The following is a 22211-nucleotide window of genomic DNA, read 5'->3' on the forward strand; positions in this document are numbered from 1 at the left end:
ATCTGTGGCATTGTGTTGTGTGACAAAACTGCACATTTTAGAGTGGCCTTTCATTGTCCCCAGCACAAGGTGCACCTGTGTAATGATCATGCTGTTTAATCAGCTTTTTTATATGCCACACCTGTCAGGTGGATGGATTATCTTGTCAAATGTATGTAGTTCTGTCCTTGAGCTGTCTAATGATGTTCTAATTTGAGTCCAAATTTGAGATTTCTGGTTCCATCCGCCGTGTCTTTGTGAGACGCAGAGTAGGTGAACGGATGATCTCCACATGTGTGGTTCCCTCTGTGAAGCATGGAGGAAGAGGTGTGATGGTGTGGGGGTGCTTAGAGGGCCTACAAAAGGGGGGCCGACAGTTGCCCATCCCTGAGATAGATAATACATTTAGATACTTTAGGGTGATTTGGACATGAAGTCCAACAATGATCTCAAGAGTACTGACCATACTCAAGGACATGAACGTGACCCAATGTATTCATGGCGCAATGCTGAGCACACAGTGACAGCAGCACATCCCGAGGGGGCTGATTTCCCTATGAATACTTCCAGAATGTGGAGGCGATCGAGCATAAGTTACTCGACACCTCTTTCCTGAATGGAGTGGTAGGCAGGGTTGGGGTCAATTCCGTTTCAATTCAGGAAGTAAACTGATTTTCCAATTTCATCTCATAGGAGGCAATGACATAAAAAAAATTATGAATTTGAATTTCAGTTTATTTTCGAAATTGATTGAATTAAAAAGTAATTGACCCCAACCCTGGTGGTAGGTACTATTAAAGGGATATTTTACTCAAACTCTCTTTTAGCATTTTGTTTATTAGTTCTCTGTTAATACAATCCCAAAAACCTTACATGTTAGTAGTTACATTTTTAAGAGAGCACATTCAGCACAGAGCAAAAAGTGTGATGATGCAAATTAAAGCTATAGACGAAGCAACCAGATGCATGATTTGATTTCTCAAGAACAATGACTTGGTCATCCAGTACCATTTTTAATTAAAAGGCTTGATGGTGAGTTGTTTTGTTGAATTAAGTGTGTGTGTTAAGGCAAAAACTAAAAAGTACACCCCGTTGGGTCCCCAGGACCAGGAAACACTGCTGTACTGAATGTGCTCTATCTTGAAAACTTGACTGTTGACATGCACATTTTTTGGAATTGTATTATTGATTTAGGATGATTTGGACACAAAACAAGAAAAATACTAATGTTTTTACCATTGACTTGCATTGAATTTGTGCTACAAATTCTTAAAAGTTAGCATTTGGAAACAGTGGCCAGGTAAATAAAACCAAAGCATAGATTGCTGTCATACCTTGTCAAAAGGCAGCTTACAGGGTAAGGGAACCAATGTGTAAATGTGTAATATGGTTGAACTATCCCTTTAATTGGAGTTCCTGCAGTGCATTTGATGTGCTATAAATACACTTTTTAATTTGAAAGAAAACCATGCTTTTGTCATCATTTTTTCAAATTTTGCCACAAATGACATACCCAAATCTAACTGCCTGTAGCTCAGGCCCTGAAGCAAGGATATGCATATTCTTGGTACCATTTGAAAGGAAACACTTTGAAGTTTGTGGATATGTGAAAGGAATGTCGGATAATATAACACAATAGATCTGGTAAAAGATAATACAAAGAAAAAAAATGTAATTTTGTATTTGTTTTGTACCATCATCTTTGAAATGCAAGAGAAAGGCGCTAATGTATTATTCCAGCCCAGGAGCAGTTTAGATTTTGGCCACTAGTTGGCAGCAGTGTATGTGCACAGTTTTAGACTGATTCAATGAACCATTGTATTTCTGTTCAAAATGTTGTATTAAGACTGCCCAAATGTACCTAATTTGTTTATTAATAACTTTTCATGTTCAAAATTGTGCACACTCCTCTAACAATAGCATGGTATTATTTCACTGTAATAGCTACTGTAAATTGGAAAGTGCAGTTAGATTAACAAGAATTTAAGCTTTCTGCCAATATCAGATATGTCTATGTCCTGTGAAGTTTTCTTGTTACTTACAACCTCATGCTAATCGCATTAGCCTACGCTAGCTCAACCGTCCTGTGGAAGGGCCCCTGATCCTGAAAAAGTCTTAAGTTAGCAGCTTGGGCAGCAACATCTGGGCCCCACAGGGAAATGTTGACTGGGTGAACCTACAGGTCGTGGTGAAAACATTTGCGCAGGAGGACTTCAGGAAGACTTCAGGAGACAAGGGGAGTCTCTCAAGTTGGATTTCATTTGTTTTAATTTAATTTACCTCAAATATTGCGTGTAGGGAATTAGCCAGACAAAACCTGCTGATTTATACAATAAATAGTGGCTAAATTTATCCTCAAGCCGACTTGTACTTATTTCCTCACGTTTATAAATAGCAGCTAAATACGGTATATTGCTATAGATCAGTGGTTCCCAAACTTTTTATAGTCCCGTACCCCTTCAAACATTCAACCTCCAGCTGGAGGTTGAATGTTTGAAGTGGTACTGGACTATAAAAGGTTTCGATGAGGCTCTCTTGTTCAGATATCTGGAGGCAAGGCATGAAAGGGATAAGGAATCAAGTTGTTTGTGTCATCCGTTTCGGGAAAGTACCTGCGTAATTGTGCACCCATCCCACTCAGGTGCTTCGCTGTATCACATTTGACATTGTCCGTAAGCTCTTCCGATGGCATTGAGGAGTACACGACATCAGTCACTGGCTTTATCAATAAGTGCATCAAGGACGTCGTCCCCACAGTGACTGTACGTACATATCCCAACCAGAAGCCATGGATTACAGGCAACATTCGCACTGAGCTAAAGGGCAGAGCTGCCGCTTTCAAGGTGCGGGACTCTAAACCGGAAGCTTACAAGAAATCCTGCTATGCCTTGCGACGAACCATCAAATAGGCAAAACGTAAATTCAGGGCTAAGATTGAATCATACTACACCAGCTCCGGCGCTCGTCTTATGTGGCAGGGCTTGCAAACTATTACAGACTACAAAGGGAAGCACAGCCGCGAGCTGCCCAGTGACACGAGCCTACCAGATGAGCTAAATCACTTCTATGCTCGCTTCGAGGCAAGCAACACTGAGGCATGCATGAGAGCATCCCCAGTTGTTTAGTTCATTTTCATTCCAATCTCCTTTGCATTAGCGTAGCCTCTCCTGTAGCCTGTCAACTATGTGTCTGTCTATCCCTGTTCTCTCCTCTCTACACAGGCCACACAAACGCTTCACACCGCATGGCCGCTGCCACTCTAACCTGGTGGTCCCAGCGCGCACGACCCACGTGGAGTTCCAGGTCTCCGGCAGCCTCTGGAACTGCCGGTCTGCAGCCAACAAGGCAGAGTTCATCTCAGCCTATGCTACCCTCCAGTCCCTCGACTTCTTGGCGCTGACGGAAACATGGATTACCACAGAAAACACTGCTACTCCTACTGCTCTCTCCTCGTCTGACCACGTGTTCTCGCATACCCCGAGAGCATCTGGTCAGCGGGGTGGTGGCACTGGAATCCTCATCTCTCCCAAGTGGACATTCTCTCTTTCTCCCCTGACCCATTTGTCTATCTCCTCCTTTGAATTCCATGCTATCACAGTCACTAGCCCATTCAAACTTAACATCCTTATCATTTATCGCCCTCCAGGTTCCCTTGGAGAGTTCATCAATGAGCAAGACGCCTTGATAAGTTCCTTTCCTGAGGATGGCTCACCCCACACAGTTTTGGGTGACTTTAACCTACCTACGTCTACCTTTGACTCATTTCTCTCTGCCTCCTTCTTTCCACTCCTCTCCTCTTTTGACCTCACCCTCTCACCGTCCCCCCCCTACTCACAAGGCAGGCAATACGCTTGACCTCATCTTTACTAGATGCTGTTCTTCTACTAATCTCACTGCAACTCCCCTCCAAGTCTCCGACCACAACCTTGTATCCTTTTCCCTCTCGCTCTCCTCCAACACTACTCACTCTGCCCCTACTCAGATGGTATTGCGCCGTCGCAACCTTCGCTCCCTCTCTCTTTCTAATCTCTCCTCTTCCATCCTATCATCTCTTCCCTCTGCTCAATCCTTCTACAACCAATCTCCTGATTCTGCCTCCTCAACCCTCCTCTCCTCCCTTTCTGCATCCTTTGACTCTCTATGTCCCCTATCCTCCCGGCCAGCTCGGTCCTCCCCTCCTGCTCCGTGGCTTGACGACTCATTGCGAGCTCACAGAACAGGGCTCCGGGCAGCCGAGCGGAAATGGAGGAAAACTAGCCTCCCTGCGGACCTGGCATTTTTTCACTCCCTCCTCTCCACATTTTCTTCCTCTGTTTCTGCTGCTAAAGCCACTTTCTACCACTCTAAATTACAAGCATCTGCCTCTAACCCTAGGAAGCTCTTTGCCACCTTCTATCCCTCCTGAATCCTCCTCCCCCCCTCCTCCCTCTCTGCGGATGACTTCGTCAACCATTTTGAAAAGAAGGTTGACGACATCCGATCCTCGTTTGTTAAGTCAAACGACACTGCTGGTCCTGCTCACATTGCCCTACCCTATGCTTTGACCTCTTTCTCCCCTCTCTCTCCAGATAAAATCTTGCGACTTGTGACGGCCGGCCGCCCAACAACCTGCCTGCTTGACCCTATCCCCTCCTCTCTTCTCCAGACCATTTCCGGAGACCTTCTCCCTTACCTCACCTCGCTCATCAACTCATCCTTGACCGCTGGCTACGTCCCTTCCATCTTCAAGAGAGCGAGAGTTGCACCCCTTCTCAAAAAACCTACACTCGATCCCTCCGATGTCAACAACTACAGACCAGTATCCCTTCTTTCTTTTCTCTCCAAAACTATTGAGCGTGCCGTCCTTGGCCAGCTCTCTTGCTATCTCTTTCAGAATGACCTTCTTGATCCAAATCAGTCAGGTTTCAAGACTGGTCAGTCAACTGAGACTGCTCTTCTCTGTGTCACGGAGGCTCTCCGCACTGCTAAAGCTAACTCTCTCTCCTCTGCTCTCATCCTTCTAGACCTATCTGCTGCCTTTGATACTGTGAACCATCAGATCCTTCTCTCCACCCTCTCCGAGTTGGGCATCTCTGGCGCGGCTCACTCGTGGATTGCGTTCTACCTGACAGGTCGCTCCTACCAGGTGGCGTGGCGAGAATCTGTCTCCGCACCACATGCTCTCACCACTGGTGTCCCCCAGGGCCCAGTTCTAGGCCCTCTCCTATTCTCGCTATACACCAAGTCACTTGGCTCTGTCATATCCTCACATGATCTCTCCTATCATTGCTATGCTGACGACACACAATGAATCTTCTCCTTTCCCCCTTCTGATAACCAGGTGGCGAATCGCATCTCTGCATGTCTGGCAGACATATCAGTGTGGATGACGGATCATCACCTCAAGCTGAACCTCGGCAAGACGGAGCTCCTCTTCCTCCTGGGGAAGCACTGCCCGTTCCATGATCTCGCCATCACGGTTGACAACTCCATTGTGTCCTCCTCCCAGAGTGCTAAGAGCCTTGGCGTGACCCTGGACAACACCCTGTCGTTCTCTGCTAACATCAAGGCGGTGACCCGATCCTGTAGGTTCATGCTCTACAACATTCGCAGAGTACGACCCTGCCTTACACAGGAAGCGGCACAGGTCCTAATCCAGGCACTTGTCATCTCCCGTCTGGATTACTGCAACTCACTGTTGGCGGGGCTCCCTGCCTCCTAAACCCCTACAACTCATCCAGAACGCCGCAGCCTGTCTGGTGTTCAACCTTCCCAAGTTCTCTCACGTCACCCAGCTCCTCCGCACACTCCACTGGCTTCCAGTTGAAGCTCGCATCTGCTACAAGACCATGGTGCTTGCCTACGGAGCTGTGAGGGGAACGGCACCTCCGTACCTTAAGGCTCTGATCAGTCCCTACACCCAAAGAAGGGCACTGCGTTCATCCACCTCTGGCCTGCTCGCCTCCCTACCTCTGTGGAAGCACAGTTCCCGCTCAGCCCAGTCAAAACTGTTCGCTGCTCTGGCACCTCAATGGTGGAACAAGCTCCCTCACGACGCCAGGACAGCGGAGTCAATCATCACGTTCCAGAGACACCTGAAACCCCACCTCTTTAAGGAATACCTGGGATAGGATAAAGTAATCCTTCTAACCCCCCCCCCCCCCCCCCCACCCTCCCCCCAAAAAATATATAGATGTACTATTGTAAAGTGGTTGTTCCACTGGATATCATAAGGTGAATGCACCAATTTGTAAGTCGCTCTGGATAAGAGCGTCTGCTCAATGACTTAAATGTAAAGCATCAGCTGTTCCGGACGACTGTGTGATCACGCTCTCTGTAGCCGACGTGAGTAAGACCATTAAACAGGTCAACATACACAAGCCTGTGGGGCGAGACGGATTACCAGGATGTGTGCTCTGGGCATGTGCTGACCAACTGGCAGGTGTCCCTGATTGAGTCTGTAATACCAACATGTTTCAAGCAGACCACCATAGTCCCTGTGCCCAAGAGCACAAAGGCAACCTGCCTAAATGACTACAGACCCGTAGCACTCACGTCCGTAGCCATGAAGTGCTTTGAAAGGCTGGTAATGGCTCACATCAACACCACTATCCCAGAAACCCTACACCCATTCCAATCTCTATTGCACTCCACACTGCTCTTTCCCACCTGGACAAAAGGAACACCTATGTGAGAATGCTATTCATTGACTACAGCTCAGCGTTCAACACCATAGTACCCTCAAAGCTCATCACTAAACTAAGGATCCTGGGACTAAACACCTCCCTCTGCAACTGGACACTGGACTCCTGACGGGCCGCCCCCAGGTGGCGAGGGTAGGTAGCAACACATCTGCCACGCTGATCCTCAACGCTGGAGCCCCCCAGGGGTGCGTGCTCAGTCCCCTCCTGTACTCCCTGTTCACCCACGACTGCACAGCCAGGCACGACTCCAACACCATCATTATGTTTGCAGACGACACAACAGTGATCACCGACAACGACAACGACGAGACAGCCTATAGGGAGGAGGTTAGAGACCTGGCCGGGTGGTGCCAGAATAACAACCTATCCCTCAACATTACCAAGACTAAGGAGGTGATTGTGGACTATAGGAAAAGGAGGACCGAGTATGCCCCCATTCTCATCGACGGGGCTGTAGTGGAGCAGGTTGAGAGCTTCAAGTTCCTCGGTGTCCACATCACCAACAAACTAGAATGTTCCAAACACACCAAGACAGTCGTGAAGAGGGCACGACAAAGCCTATTCCCCCTCAGGAAACTAAAAAGATTTGGCATGGGTCCTGAGATCCTCAAAAAGTTTGACAGCTGCAACATCGAGAGCATCCTGACTGGCTGCATCGCTGACTGGTTCAGCAATTGCTTGGCCTCCGACCGCAAGGCACTACAGAGGGTAGTGCGTATGGCCCAGTACATCACTGGGGCTAAGCTGCCTGCCATCCAGGACCTCTACAGCAGGCGGTGTCAGAGGAAGGCCCTAAAAATTGTCAAAGACCCCAGCCACCCCAGTCATAGACTGTTCTCTCTACTACCGCATGGCAAGCGGTACCGGAGTGCCAAGTCTAGGACAAAAAGGCTTCTCAACAGTTTTTACCCCCAAGCCATAAGACTCCTGAACAGGTAATCAAATGGCTACCCGGACTATTTGCATTGTGTGCCCCCCCAACCCCTCTTTTTACGCTGCTGCTACTCTCTGTTTATCATATATGCACAGTCACTTTAACTATACATTCATGTACATATGTACATATTACCTCATTTGGCCCAACCAACCAGTGCTCCCGCACATTGGCTAACCGGGCTATCTGCATTGTGTCCCGCCACCCGCCACTCACCACCAGCCAACCCCTCTTTACTCTCTCTATTCATCATATATGCATAGTCACTTTAACAGTATCTACATGTACATACTACCTCAATCAGCCTTACTAACCGGTGTCTGTATGTAGCCTCGCTACTGTTTTTCACTGTCTTTTTACTGTTTTTATTTCTTTACTTACCTATTGTTCACCTAATACTTTTTTTGCACTATTGGTTAGAGCTTGTAAGTAAGCATTTCACTGTAAGGTCTGCACCTGTTGTATTCAGCGCACGTGACAAATAAACTTTGATTTGATTTGAAGTGAAAATGATGGTCAGTAAAGAAAATGTTAAGCTCGTCTCTCAATTCAAAAGAACGTGTTAATACTTTGCCCCTTGATAACCAGCGCACTTCTTTCTGTATGTTGTAGAAGTGTTACATGGTTGCTGCCCATATCATTGCATAGTGCAGAAAATACACGAGAGTTCAGGGGCCTTGCTTTAACGTTATATATATATATGTTTGAACATTTTTATTTGGCGTACCCCCGACGGCATTGCGCGTTTGGGAATACCTGATATAGATAGGACACTGCATAATGAAACGATCCCTAGTAAGCTAGTGTTTTGAGAGGGGACTGATTGTATTATTTGTAATTAATAGACTGGTTTTACAACTTTCCAAGCTGGGAGAGAGCGTGAGGACAGCTCATTTAAAGAAAAAATATTTTTATTTTTTATTTAACCTTTATTTAACTAGGCAAATCAGTTAAGAACAAATTCTTATTTATAATGACGGCCTACCCCGGACCAATTGTGTGCCGCCCTATGGGACTCTGGCCTATACTGGCCTATACAGGACAGGTTTATATTTAAATTGGTAGCTGATTAGTATGCTGTTGCATCGGAAATAAATGTTACAATCTGCAATCTGTAATTACATTATTACCACCATGAAATGTTAGGTTTAACATGAGAAAATTAAGACCAATTATGCTTACCAATAAACATGTATCCCTTAGCTAAAGCAAAGCCATACAGGTCCTGGCACTACAAAAAAACACATTGATTCGATAGGCATGCAGCCACGTAGACATGTCGCAATTTCAGCACCATGAACAACGATCGGAAGTCGATACTTTGTGAGTGGCTATCTGGCTGACACATTCCATTTTATTTTATTTTAGAGGGGGTGTAGACAGCTACAAGGCTATAAAGAGAGCTGGGTCTTGGAGGCACTGGGTGGGTGAGGGTGTTATCAACAAGGCTAGAGGGCTGCTGGGACATGTCAGGGATGCCTCCCTAAGCCCCAGGCAGTATTTACTGATGACAGAGGTACACATATAGCCCCAGTCCTGATTGGCAATGACAGAGATGCACATATAGCCCATGTGTAAGCCAAGTCCTTGGAAGGTCTTATTTAGACTCCTGCTCCCCAAAACCCACAGATTAGAGATGAAGGAGGGTTGTAAAGACGCCACTCAGCAACAGCTATGTGCTCTAAAGAGACAGACAGAGAGAAACACTTGATGCTCTCTCTCCACTTTCTCCATCATTGCCGCTCTCTCGCTTCTCTCCCACTCTACTTTCACCGTTGGTTGTTTTCCTCTCTCTCTCTTTCAGATTATAAACCCCTTATCTCTCTTGCATTCTCTCTCTCTTATTCTCTCTCTCTCCTTCGCTCTCTTTGATGGTCCTCTCTGAGGGAAGCTTTGGTTCTGAAGCTCTGTTACAGACCCAGTGTTTGGGTCTTGTGGGATCAATGAAGGTCAGCTATCAATTACAACAGAGCAAAGTTGACAACAGAGAGGGGAGACGGACAGGGAGACATGAAGAGGGGACAGAGCAGAGAAAGTCAAGAAAGAGATTAGAAGGAAGGGGGAAAGAGAGATATTTAGGGTCATTGAAGTCATGGGAAGAACTGAATAGTTATAAAATAGTACATGATGTTTGGAATAGGCTGAGAAGGGTTATGAAAAGAGAGTATGAAAAGTAGGATTTAAGATGAATGAGGGAATAAGAAGCATGGGAAAGATTTAAAAGAGAAAATGAGAAGGAGATAATTTCCCTGAAATCCTTTCCTCTCTGAGCAGGATGTGGCTTTGATGTTTTATCTATAAAGCAACAAAGGCAGAGGAACCAGAGAGAACTGGTCTAGCAGCCAGATCTACTGTACAGCCTACAGGCAACATGATGGAGGACAGAGGGGGTGGGAGAGGAGAGAAGGAGGGAGGACGAGGGACAGAGAGAAATGCAGAGGAGGCAGAGACACAGGAAGTATGCCAGAGAGAAAGAGAGATGGAGAGACATGAAGATTTATGAAGAGGCAGAACAAGGAGAAGAAAGCACCCACTGGGCAAAAACTGGTTGAATCAACATTGTTTCCATGTCAATTCAACCAAGAAATGAAATGTGTTGACATTGAATCAACATGGAAAATGTTAATTCAATGTCAACCTAAATCCAAATTGATTTCACGTTAGTTGACAACTCAACAGAATGTAAATTAAAACTAGACATTGAACTGATGTCTGTACCCAGTGGGTAGGGTCTATTTTAGGGACTGAGAGTGACAAGAATGAAAGGGAAAGGGGGGATAACTAGTCAGTTGTACAACTGAATGCCTTCAACTGAAATGTGTCTTCTGCATTTAGGGGGGGGGGGGGAGAGAGAGAGAGAGAGAGAGAGAGAGAGAAGGTGTCCAGCTTTGTGGTGCTGCAGTGGTGACGATGGCCAATGCAGCACAGTCAAGATGCGTGTGACGTCAGTCTTGCAGCAGAGAGAGCCGGGGCTGAAAGCTGACAGCCTAATCTGTCCTCTGTGGCTGGTGGCTGCTTTGAATGAATTGCAATTTCATAATTACCCGATGTGGCCGTACATTACATTACTGTTGGCAGACAGTGTGATACGCTTGCCTCCGCATTGCGTATATTAATCAATCCAGATATTTTGGTTTGTGTTCAGCTTCAGCCTTTAATTGACTCTAGTTTAGCAAATTCTTAAGTTTAATGGCTTAGCCAGTATTGACTGGCAGATAATGCAGTCCAGGGTGTTTTCTCACTTTGTTCCCCAATTTTTGTGAACTCAGTGCAGTTCGCTTAATTTTTTGTCCAGTGTGAACACGCCAAAGGAACTCAGACCCTTCAAAGGTTTGCTTGTCATTATTCCCGCATCACATACTAGACTACTGCAACACTGTTTCCCCTGCCATAACCCCTCTCACATTGGTGCCACAATAGAGAGAAGATGATGATGTGCAGGTTTGCTGAAAAAAACGGGTGCTGTTTTTGGTTAGGCCTATTGATTATCAATTGTCAAGGATGCACAGAAATTCCAAAACATGTGAAGTTTTTAGTTCAGATTATTTGTTTGCAATATGTGATCTATAGGCTAAGATAACTTTATAAGTGTCACGTCCTGACCGTAGAAAGATGCTATTTTCTATGGTAGAGTAGGTCAGGGAGTGACAGGTTTTTTTTCTCCTATGTTTTCTATTTCTATGTTTAGGTTCTAGTTTTGTATTTCTATGTTGGGGTTTTGTTTGGGATGATCTCCAATTAGAGGCAGCTGGTCTTCATTGTCTCTAATTGGAGATCATACTTAAGTAAGGGTTTTTCCACCTGGGTTTTGTGGGTGATTAATTTTGAGTTGTGTATGTGTTCATCTCTGCGTCACTTTTTCTTTTCATTTCAGTATATTGCATAGTTTCACAGTATAAATAAATATGTGGAACGACACACACACTGCACTTTGGTCCGTTCATTCCTACGACAACCGTGACAGAATCACCCACCACCAAAGGACCAAGCAGTGTGCCCAGGAGAAACAGGAATGGACTTGGGAGGAAATTCTGGACGGGAAAGGACCCTGGAGTCAGGCTGGGGAGTATCGCCATCCGAAAGAAGAAATCGAGGCAGCAAGAGCGGGGCGGCGATACTACGAGGCATTATACTAACCACGAGGCAAGTGCGAGAGGCAGCCCCCCCAAAAAATGGGGGGGGGGGGAGGCACACGGGGAGATTGGCAGAGTCAGGGTGGAGACCTGAGCCAACTCCCCGTGCTTACCATGGGGAGCGAGTGAAGAAGCAAGCACCGTGTTATGCGGTGATGCACACTGTGTTGCTAGTGCGCATTCACAGCCAGGTGCGATCTGTGCCCGCGCCCCGCATTTGCCGTGCTAGGTTGAGCATTCAGCCAGGAAGGGTGGTGCCAGCTCAGCGCTCCTGGTCTCCAGTTCGCCTTCTCAGTCCAGGATATCCTGCGCCGGCGCTGCGCACTGTGTCGCCAGTGCTTATTCACAGCCCAGTTTGTCCTGTGCCAGCTCCCCGCGTTTGCCGGGCGAAAGTAAGCATCCAGCCAGGACGGGTTGTGCCAGCTATACGCTCGAGACCTCCAGTGCGCCTCCACAGCCCAGTATATCCTGTGCCTGCCCCATGTACCCAGCCTCCAGTGAGTCTATCCTGCCTGGTATGTCCTGTGCCTGCTCCTCGCACTTGCCCTGAGGTGCGTGTCACCAGTCTGGCGCCACCTGTGCCACTCCCACGCATCAGGCCTCCAGTGCACCTGCCCAGTCCAGAGTGTCCTGTTCCTGCTACCTGCACTCGCCCCGAGGTGCGTGTTACTAGTCTGGTGTCACCTGTGCCAGCCCCACGCATCAGGCCTCCAGTGCGCATTCCCAGTCCAGAGCTTCCGGCGACAGTTCCCAGTCCACAGCTTCCGGCGACGGTTCCCAGTCCAGAGCTTCCGGCGACGGTTCCCAGTCCACAGCTTCCGGCGATGGTTCCCAGTCCACAGCTTCCGGCGACGGTTCCCAGTCCACAGCTTCCGGCGACGGTTCCCAGTCCACAGCTTCCAGCGACGGTTCCCAGTCCACAGCTTCCGGCGACGGTTCCCAGTCCAGAGCTTCCGGCGACAGTTCCCAGTCCACAGCTTCCGGTGACGGTTCCCAGTCCAGAGCTTCCGACGATGTTCTACAGTCCGGAACCTCCGGCGAATGCCTGCAGCCCGGAACCTCCTGAGACTACCTGCAGCCCGGAACCTCCTGAGATGGCCTGCAGCCCAGAGTCTTCAGCGACGGTCTGCAGCCCAGAACCTCCAGCGGCGGTCTGCAGTACAGAGCCTCCGGCGATGTTCTACAGTCTGGTTCCTCCGATGACGATCCACTGTCCGGTGGTACTGAAGCAGAGGGATCAGCGGGCAGAGCGGGGGTTACACCCCGAACCGGAGCCGCCTCCTCTGTGGGAGGATGCGCTGGATGATAGGGTTCTGGGTACTGCACCAGAGCCGCCGTAGACAAGTTACCCACCCTGCCCTCCATTTTTTTTTCTTTTTTTTGGGGGGGGGGGGGGGGGGGGGGTTTGTTGTTGTTTTGTCTAGGTGCGGTCGGAGTCCGCACCTTTGGGGGGGTGAGTACTGTCACGTCCTGACCATAGAAAGATGTTATTTTCTATGGTAGAGTAGGTCAGAGCGTGACAGGGTTTTTTCCCCTATGTTTTCTATTTCTATGTTTAGGTTCTAGTTTTGTATTTCTATGTTGGGGTTTTGTTTGGGATGATCTCCATTTAGAGGCAGCTGGTCCTCGTTGTTTATAATTGGAGATCATACTTAAGTTGGGGTTTTTCCACCTGGGTTTTGTGGGTGATTCATTTTGAGTTGTGTATGTGTTCATCTCTGCGTCACGGTTTGTTTCGTTTTTTTTTCCATTTCAGTGTATTTATATATTGCATAGTTTCACAGTATAAATAAATATGTGGAACGACACACGCTGCACTTTGGTCCGCTCATTCCTATGACAACTGTGACAATAAGCTGTTTATTCGATTGTAGGGTTTGAATAGTGTGAGACAAATTTGGTGAGAATCACAACATACGGTACAAAATCAATTCTAGCTCTTAAAGGGGCCCGTGTACAATTTTTGATTACAGCATTATTTACTTTATTTTGAATATTTATAGAAACTAGTCTTACCGTTTATAGCATTAGGAAAGTATAGAAAATATGATATAGTGTCTAACCCTGCTTTTGAAATGCAGTAGTGCTGCATGAAGAGCACCTCAGGTACATACTGAGAGAAGTGAAACCTAACCATAGAGGTAGACCATGTGAGAGGAGGTCCACGGGAGTGGGGTTAGAGCAGTGACACCTAACCATAGAGGTAGACCATGTGAGAGGAGGTCCACGGGAGTGGGGTTAGAGCAGTGACACCTAACCATAGAGGTAAACCATGTGAGAGGAGGTCCACGGGAGTGGGGTTAGAGCAGTGACACCTAACCATAGAGGTAGACCATGTGAGAGGAGGTCCACGGGAGTGGGGTTAGATCAGTGACACCTAACCATAGAGGTAGACCATGTGAGAGGAGGTCCACGGGAGTGGGGTTAGAGCAGTGACACCTAACCATAGAGGTAGACCATGTGAGAGGAGGTCCACGGGAGTGGGGTTAGAGCAGTGACACCTAACCATAGAGGTAGACCATGTGAGAGGAGGTCCACGGGAGTGGGGTTAGAGCAGTGACACCTAACCATAGAGGTAGACCATGTGAGAGGAGGTCCACGGGAGTGGGGTTAGATCAGTGACACCTAACCATAGAGGTAGACCATGTGAGAGGAGGTCCACGGGAGTGGGGTTAGAGCAGTGACACCTAACCATAGAGGTAGACCATGTGAGAGGAGGTCCACGGGAGTGGGGTTAGAGCAGTGACACCTAACCATAGAGGTAGACCATGTGAGAGGAGGTCCACGGGAGTGGGGTTAGAGCAGTGACACCTAACCATAGAGGTAGACCATGTGAGAGGAAGTCCACGGGAGTGGGGTTAGAGCAGTGACACCTAACCATAGAGGTAGACCATGTGAGAGGAGGTCCACGGGAGTGGGGTTAGAGCAGTGACACCTAACCATAGAGGTAGACTATGTGAGAGGGGGTCCACGGGAGTGGGGTTAGAGCAGTGACACCTAACCATAGAGGTAGACCATGTGAGAGGAGGTCCACGGGAGTGGGGTTAGAGCAGTGACACCTAACCATAGAGGTAGACCATGTGAGAGGGGGGTCCACGGGAGTGGGGTTAGAGCAGTGACACCTAACCATAGAGGTAGACCATGTGAGAGGAGGTCCACGGGAGTGGGGTTAGAGCAGGTAGATAGATATCATTAGCTTCCCCTCCCACAGGATCAGGTCAAGAGCCCCTCCCCACAGCGGTGCAGCTGTTATGGAGTCTGAGACGCCCCTGTCTCTGCATCCACCACCCACGGCCTTTCCCGAAAAGTATTTAGTCCTTTATTCGTTGGCACGCGTCAATATTTTTTGCCATGCTTGTGTGTACAAACTTGTGTTGGGCTTAGAGGTGACAGCATCAGCCATAAACACTGGATTTCCCTGAGCAAGAGACTTTTATGTTTAGGGGATATACCCATCACTCATGCTATTGTGGAACAATGTACCCTGGGCTGTACTCTATATACCCATTGTGAAGCACTACAAAAAACATGTAATATTGCACAACAATAATGTTGTATATAAACCAAGGTCTCTATTCAATCCATATCACCGAAACTCACAGTAAACGCTGCATATGTCGGCTCAATCGGAAATTACCTTTAAATTCCTATTGCGAAATCTGTAACGTTTCAGCGATATGGATTGTATAGATCCCCAAATTGCCTAAGCCTCCCACAGTGAAATAGTTGTACTCAATGCAGTCCAAGGTTATTATAGTAAAATAAATCTGAAAGAAAAACAAAATTAATATAGATAATTTTTTTGGACTGAAATAAAATAATTAATAAACCCATTTGAAAAACAAAAATATGGTGTAACTATTATCTTTGACACCAAAACAAACTAAAATAAACAAAAAAAGAGGAAAGAAACGAATAGAAAAACACAAAACTATAATAACCTTTATGCAATCTATGGCAGGAAAACAGTTATTACTACATCTTAATGGTGATCAAACATTCACATCTGTGTGGGGAAGGGGAAGGGGTATATAAACAGAAAATCAGGCTTTGACTCAGCCTCAGATATGACCATATCTCCACATCTGTTTACAGTAAGTTTGTGTTCTAATACACACACAGAAGCAAGGTGAGAGGACCATATAGAAAGGAAGAGGAGGCGACATTTATATGTGGTTACAGTACAATACACATAAAGACATGCAATCAAACTGAGCAGTGGATAATGTGAGGACTTCACATTAAATTGTGTACTGAGCTGAGAGCTTCTGTCTTTATGACCGTACGTTTCAGAAGTCAGTCAGTGTCAAAAGCACCTATCAACTGTCAGACCCCCTCTCTCTATTGGAATGTGTGCAGAACCATCCAAGATCCTAATCACTTTTCCATGCCGATGGAACAAACAGCTCAGAGTAATCCCACAAGGGCCACACACGCGCACGCACGCACACACACACACACACACACACACACCACACACACACACACACACACACACACACACACACACACACACACACACACACACACACACACACACACACACACACACACACACACACACACACCATGGTTGTATCATGCTAATTAGCCCAGCCCTGGAGCCAAAGAACTGTTGTGGATGTATATCTTATGATTTATTTGTTTTTCAACTGTGAAAGTATCAGTAAACACCGCTGGCAGATTTATGGGGACACTTAAACCCCCTCTTCAATTGAACCACTTCATTCTTTAGTTACGCTCCCTCAGTCATCCTATTTTTGGGTTGGGGCCCTGTCCCAAGACTGATATGCTGGAATGTACTTTTGTGTAATTCACCCTCACTTACCCCTCACAAGCCCTCTATCACGACCCTCCCCATGATGCACTATTCTATTGTTTTCTATCCGTTATATCAGAAGCACTCGGCCGGCCGGCGTTCTGGTGTGTTTCCTCTCTAAGACATCCCCACAGTTACTCACTCACCCCATCCAACCTCAACAGCTCTCGTCCCCTAGCCCCCCAGAACACAGTTGCATAATATAATCTCCTTTCTGGGAAGTGCCAGCAAAATGTAAGATAAGCAGGGCTGCCCAAAGGCTAAAAGTGGAGCCTAGAAATCACAGACACAGTTCTGACCTGACACCTGCTCCAGCAGTACAGTCAATCACTGACATTAGGTCAGGTTATGATGTAGTCCAGGTTATGATGTAGTCCATAGATGGGTGTGTGGAATACTAAGCTAGAAGGCCTGGTGAATGTGTGGATGGAGGGATGGCTAGATGAATGGATAGTGCCTTACTGGCTTACCTCTGAGTTGAAGCGGATCTGGCAGACGTTGCAGGAGATGATGGGTCGTTTGGTCTTCATCATGGGGGGGCCGAAGGTGTGGTTCATCACCGCCTTCTGTACCGGGTCCATCTGGAGGGAAAGGGGAGGGGGCAGAGGGGAGAGGGATTATATAGAAAATCGAATTACTCTGAGTAGGGGAGCAGATAGACATATTAGGTTACTGTGCCATGGTGGTGGGCTGGTAGCAGAGTTAGGCTATCTAATGAAACACTTTGAGAAAAGCCCCTACAGCGGGGAAATCGGTATCGAGAGAAAGAGAGAGCGAGAGAGAGAGAGGGGTGAATGAATGAAAAGGAGAGCGAGTTAGAGAAAGGGAGAGAGCCCTGATTGATAATGACAGGAGAGTGTGTTTTTGTTCAACAGCAGCTGCTGGACCTGTCTGTGACTTGGGTCTTGGGTGGGCCCCAATTACAGACAGAGGGCCCTGATTACAGACTCCCCATCCTACATAAATTATCACTTTGTTTTTGGGCTTTTGTGTACCATTGGAGGCTCCTCAGAAGAGGAAAGGAAGGACCATCCACAGTGAATTTCATAAAAATGTCAATTGTAAAACATTTAAAAAAGTTATCCTTTTTAGATAAAACTATACTAAAAATATTCACTTGTCACCAAATTGATTAAAACACACTGTTTTGCAATGAAGGTCTACAGTAGCCTCAACAGCACTCTGTAGGGTAGCACCATGGTGTAGCCGGAGTACAACTAGCTTCCATCCTCCTCTGGGTACATTGACTTCAATACAAAACCTAGGAGGCTCATGGTTCTCACCCAATTCCATAGACTTACACAGTAATTATAACAACTTCCGGAGGACGTCCTCCAACCTATCAGAGCTCTTGCAGCATGAACTGACATGTTGTCCACCCAATCAAAGGATCAGATAATGAATCTAGTACTAAAAGCATAAGCTACAGCTAGCTAGCACTGCAGTGCATAACATGTGGTAAGTAGTTGACTCAAAGAGAGACTTAGACAATAGTTGAACAGTTTTGAACAAATTAATTTCTTCCAAAATGAAGGAGAAGCAAGAAGAGAGATAGATAGAGACAGATTTCAACATTTTCTTTTCACTTTCAGTTTCATTTACTTAGCTAGCAAATGCAGTGCAAAGTGCCAAAATGCTTACTGACTATATACTGTAACTTGACTGCATGATTGTAGAGGATTTACTAATGCGTTAGTTCTATTAGCTATGTTGACTATGACATTTCTTTAGCTAATATGGTGACAACGATGTAGGCTGTGTGCAGTGGTTATGATGTCATTTGGCTTGAAAAGGTTTTTTCGCCTGGTCACATGCAGATGATGTGTTGTGCATTGAAGTCCACAAGTGAAGGGAAAAGGTGAGAGGAGGGGAGCACACAGATGCGGGAAGTAATACCATTTTTCTTAAACGGAAGCAAACGAAACGAAACAGAGATAAACATACCTGAATTCTTCCAATAGAAACTCTTGTTTGCAACGGTTGGACTAATAATTACACCCTAGATCAGCTAGATGCAGGCAACAGTGTGCAAGGCGGCATTGAATGTATCACTGTCTGTTCATGTTTCACATTTTTTTCTCGACTTATCATTGCAAACTGTCATTCATAGGCTAGGTTGTAGCAACCTCGTGATGGGTATAGGGAACATTCAAAAATCATGTAGCAGCCTAAACCTATCACTGTTACGTTAAAGGGGGTGAATGGAATATGAATGACAGTCATCCAATATAATGTAATAGAATTAAGGCCATGTTCATGAAAAGTAAAAATAGTCCTCCCTCATCTTAAACATCACCAACCGCCACTGTACTGTACTGTACCCTGACCATACTCAGTGTTTCCCTACATGCATAAATTGTGACTGCCACTGCAACAAAACAAAAAAATACAGTGCAGGGTACCAAAACATTTCTGCTGCATTAAAGGTCCCCAAGAACACAGTGGCCTCCAACATTCTTAAATGGAAGAAGTTTGGAACCACCAAGTGTCACATCTGTTGGAAGGATTGGACCAAAGCACAGCGTGTTGAGTGCTCATCTTCGTTTATTAGAGTAAAGTGAACACTTAAACAAAATATAACACAACGACATACGACAGTTCCGTAAGGGACACGGACTATACGAAAAACAACCACCCACAATCCACAGGAAAGAACAGGCTGCTTAAGTATGGCTTCCAATCAGAGACAACGAAAGACACCTTCCTCTGATTGGAAACCATACTCGGCCACACATAGAAAATGAACGTAGAAAATTAAAACTAGAACAAATCCCCATGAAACAAACCAACCCCAAAACACACAAAAACAACACCCCCTGCCACGCCCTGACCATACTACAATGACAAATGACCCCTTTTACTGGTCAGGACGTGACAGTACCCCCCCCCCCCCCCCCCCGAAGGTGCAGGCTCCAACTGCACCCGCCAACCCCTCTTTTACGCTACTGCTACTCTCTGTTCATCATATATGCATAGTCACTTTAACCATATCTACATGTACATACTACCTCAATCAGCCTGACTAACCGGTGTCTGTATGTAGCCTCGCTACTTTTATAGCCTCGCTATTGTATATTATTTCTTTATTTACCTATTGTTCACCTAACACCTTTTTTGCACTATTGGTTAGAGCCTGTAAGTCAGCATTTCACTTTAAGGTCGGCACCAGTTGTATTCGGCGCACGTGACAAATAAACCTTTATTTGATTTGATTTGCAGAGACGCTTCCCATCCAACCTGACAGAGCTTGAGAGGATCTGCAGAGAAGAATGGGAGAAACACCAAATATAGGTGTGCCAACCTTGTAGTGTCATACCCAAGAAGACTCGAGACTGTAATCACTGCCAAAGGCGCTTCATACATTTTTTTTCATACATTTGTCATTACGGGTTATTGTGTGTAGATTGATGAGGGGGAAAAATATTTAATACATTTTAGGCTATAATGTAATCAAATTTGAAGAAAGTCAAGGGGTCTGAATACTTTCCGATATGCATTGTAAATACATATACACTACCGTTCAAAAGTTTGGGGTCACTTAGAAATGTCCTTGTTTTTTAAAGAAAAGCACATTTTTTTGTCCATTAAAATAACATCAAATTGATCAGAAATACAGTGTAGACATTGTTAATGTTGTAAATGAAAATTGTAGCTGGAAACGGCAAATTGTTTATGGAATATCTACATAGGCGTATAGAGGCCCATTATCAGCAACCATCACTTCTGTGTTCTAATGGCACGTTGTGTTTGCTAAGCCACGTTTATAATTTTAAAGGGCTAATTGATCATTAGAAAACCCTTTTGCAATTATGTTAGCACAGCTGAAAACTGTTGTCTGATTAACGAAGCAATAAAACCTGCCTTCTTTAGACTAGTTGAGGATCTGGAGTATCAGCATTTGTGGGTACGATTAGGCTCAAAATGGCCAGAAATAAGTAACTTTCTTCTGAAACTCGTCAGTCTATTCTTGTTCTGAGAAATGAAGGCTATTACAGATCTCGTACTACGCTGTGTACTACTCCCTTCACAGAACAGCACAAACTGTCTCTAACCAGATAAGAAAGAGGAGTGGGAGGCCCCGGTGCACAATTGAGCAAAAGGACAAGTACATTAGAGTGTCTAGTTTGAGAAACAGACACCTCACTAGTCCTCAATTGGCAGCTTCATTAAACACTACCCGCAAAACACCAGTCTCAACATCAACAGTCAAGAGGCGACTCCGGGTTGCTGGCCTTTTGTACAACATTAGCAATGTCTACACTGTATTTCTGATCAATTTGATGTTATGTTAATGGACAAAAAATTTGCTTTTCTTTCAAAAACAAGGACGGTAGTGTGTATATATAATATATATATATATATATATATATATATATATATATATATATATATATATATATATATTACATGACCAAAAGAATGTGGACACCTGCTCATTGAATCATGGGCACATACATACAGTGGGGGAAAAAAGTATTTGATCCCCTGCTGATTTTGTACGTTTGCCCACTGATAAAGAAAGGATCAGTCTATCAATTTAATGGTAGGTTTATTTGATCAGTAAGAGACAGAATAACAACAAAAATATCCAGGAAAACGCATGTCAGAAATGTTATAAATTGATTTGCATTTTAATCAGGGAAATAAGTATTTGACCCCTCTGAATCAGAAAGATTTCTGGCTCCCAGGTGTCTTTTATACAGGTAACGAGCTGAGATTAGGAGCACACTCTTAAAGGGAGTGCTCCTAACTGCAGCTTGTTACCTATAAAAAAGACACCTGTCCACAGAAGCAATCAATCAATCATAGCCAAGACCAAAGAGCTCTCCAAGGATGTCAGGTACAAGATTGTAGACCTACACAAGGTTGGAATGGGCTACAAGACCATCGCCAAGCAGCTTGGTGAGAAGGTGACAACATTTGGTGCAATTATTCGCAAATGGAAGAAACACAAAAGAACTGTCAATATCCCTCGGCCTGGGGCTCCATGCAAGATCTCACCTCGTGGGGTTGCAATGGTCATGAGAGCGGTGAGGAATCAGCCCAGAACTACACGGGAGGATTTTGTCAATGATCTCAAGGCAGCTGGGACCATAGTCACCAAGAAAACTATTGGTAACACACTACGCCGTGAAGGACTGAAATCCTGCAGCGCCCGCAAGGTCCCCCGTGCTCAAGAATACATATACATGCCCATCTGAAGTTTTCCAATGAACATCTGAATGACTCAGAGGACAACTGGTGAAAGTGTTGTGGTCAGATGAGACCAAAATGGAGCTCTTTGGCATCAACTCAACTCGCAGTGTTTGGAGGAGGAGGAATGCTGCCTATGACCCCAAGAACACCATCTCCCCCCTCAAACATGGAGGTGGAAATATTATGCTTAGGGGGTGTTTTTCTGCTAAGGGGACAGGACAACTTCACCGCATCAAAGAGACGATGGACGGGGCCATGTACCGTCAAATCTTGGGTGAGAACATCCTTCCCTCAGCCAGGGCATTGAAAATGGGTCGTGGTTGGGTATTCCAGCATGACAATGACCCAAAACACACAGCCAAGGCAACAAAGGAGTGGTTCAGGAAGAAGCACATTATGGTCCTGGAGTGGCCTAGCCAGTCTCCAGACCTTAATCTCATAGAAAATCTGTGGAGGGAGCTGAAGGT

At 45.8% G+C, this 22211-nt stretch overlaps 1 protein-coding gene across 2 annotated transcripts in view; it reads right to left on the reverse strand.

Moving 5' to 3' along the window:
- Positions 1-22211, reverse strand: part of LOC106565522 (zinc finger protein 385A) — a 92438-nt gene that overhangs the window by 20178 nt on the left and 50049 nt on the right. For both annotated transcript variants that reach the window (XM_014132751.3, XM_014132756.3), the window contains one exon: positions 17019-17129. In XM_014132751.3, the coding sequence (XP_013988226.1) occupies positions 17019-17129 (111 nt within the window). The remainder of the gene's footprint in view (positions 1-17018; positions 17130-22211) is intronic.

The sequence above is a fragment of the Salmo salar genome, chromosome 12 (genome assembly GCF_965601325.2).
Source record: "Salmo salar chromosome 12, fSalSal1, whole genome shotgun sequence".
NCBI classification, from domain to species: domain Eukaryota; kingdom Metazoa; phylum Chordata; class Actinopteri; order Salmoniformes; family Salmonidae; genus Salmo; species Salmo salar.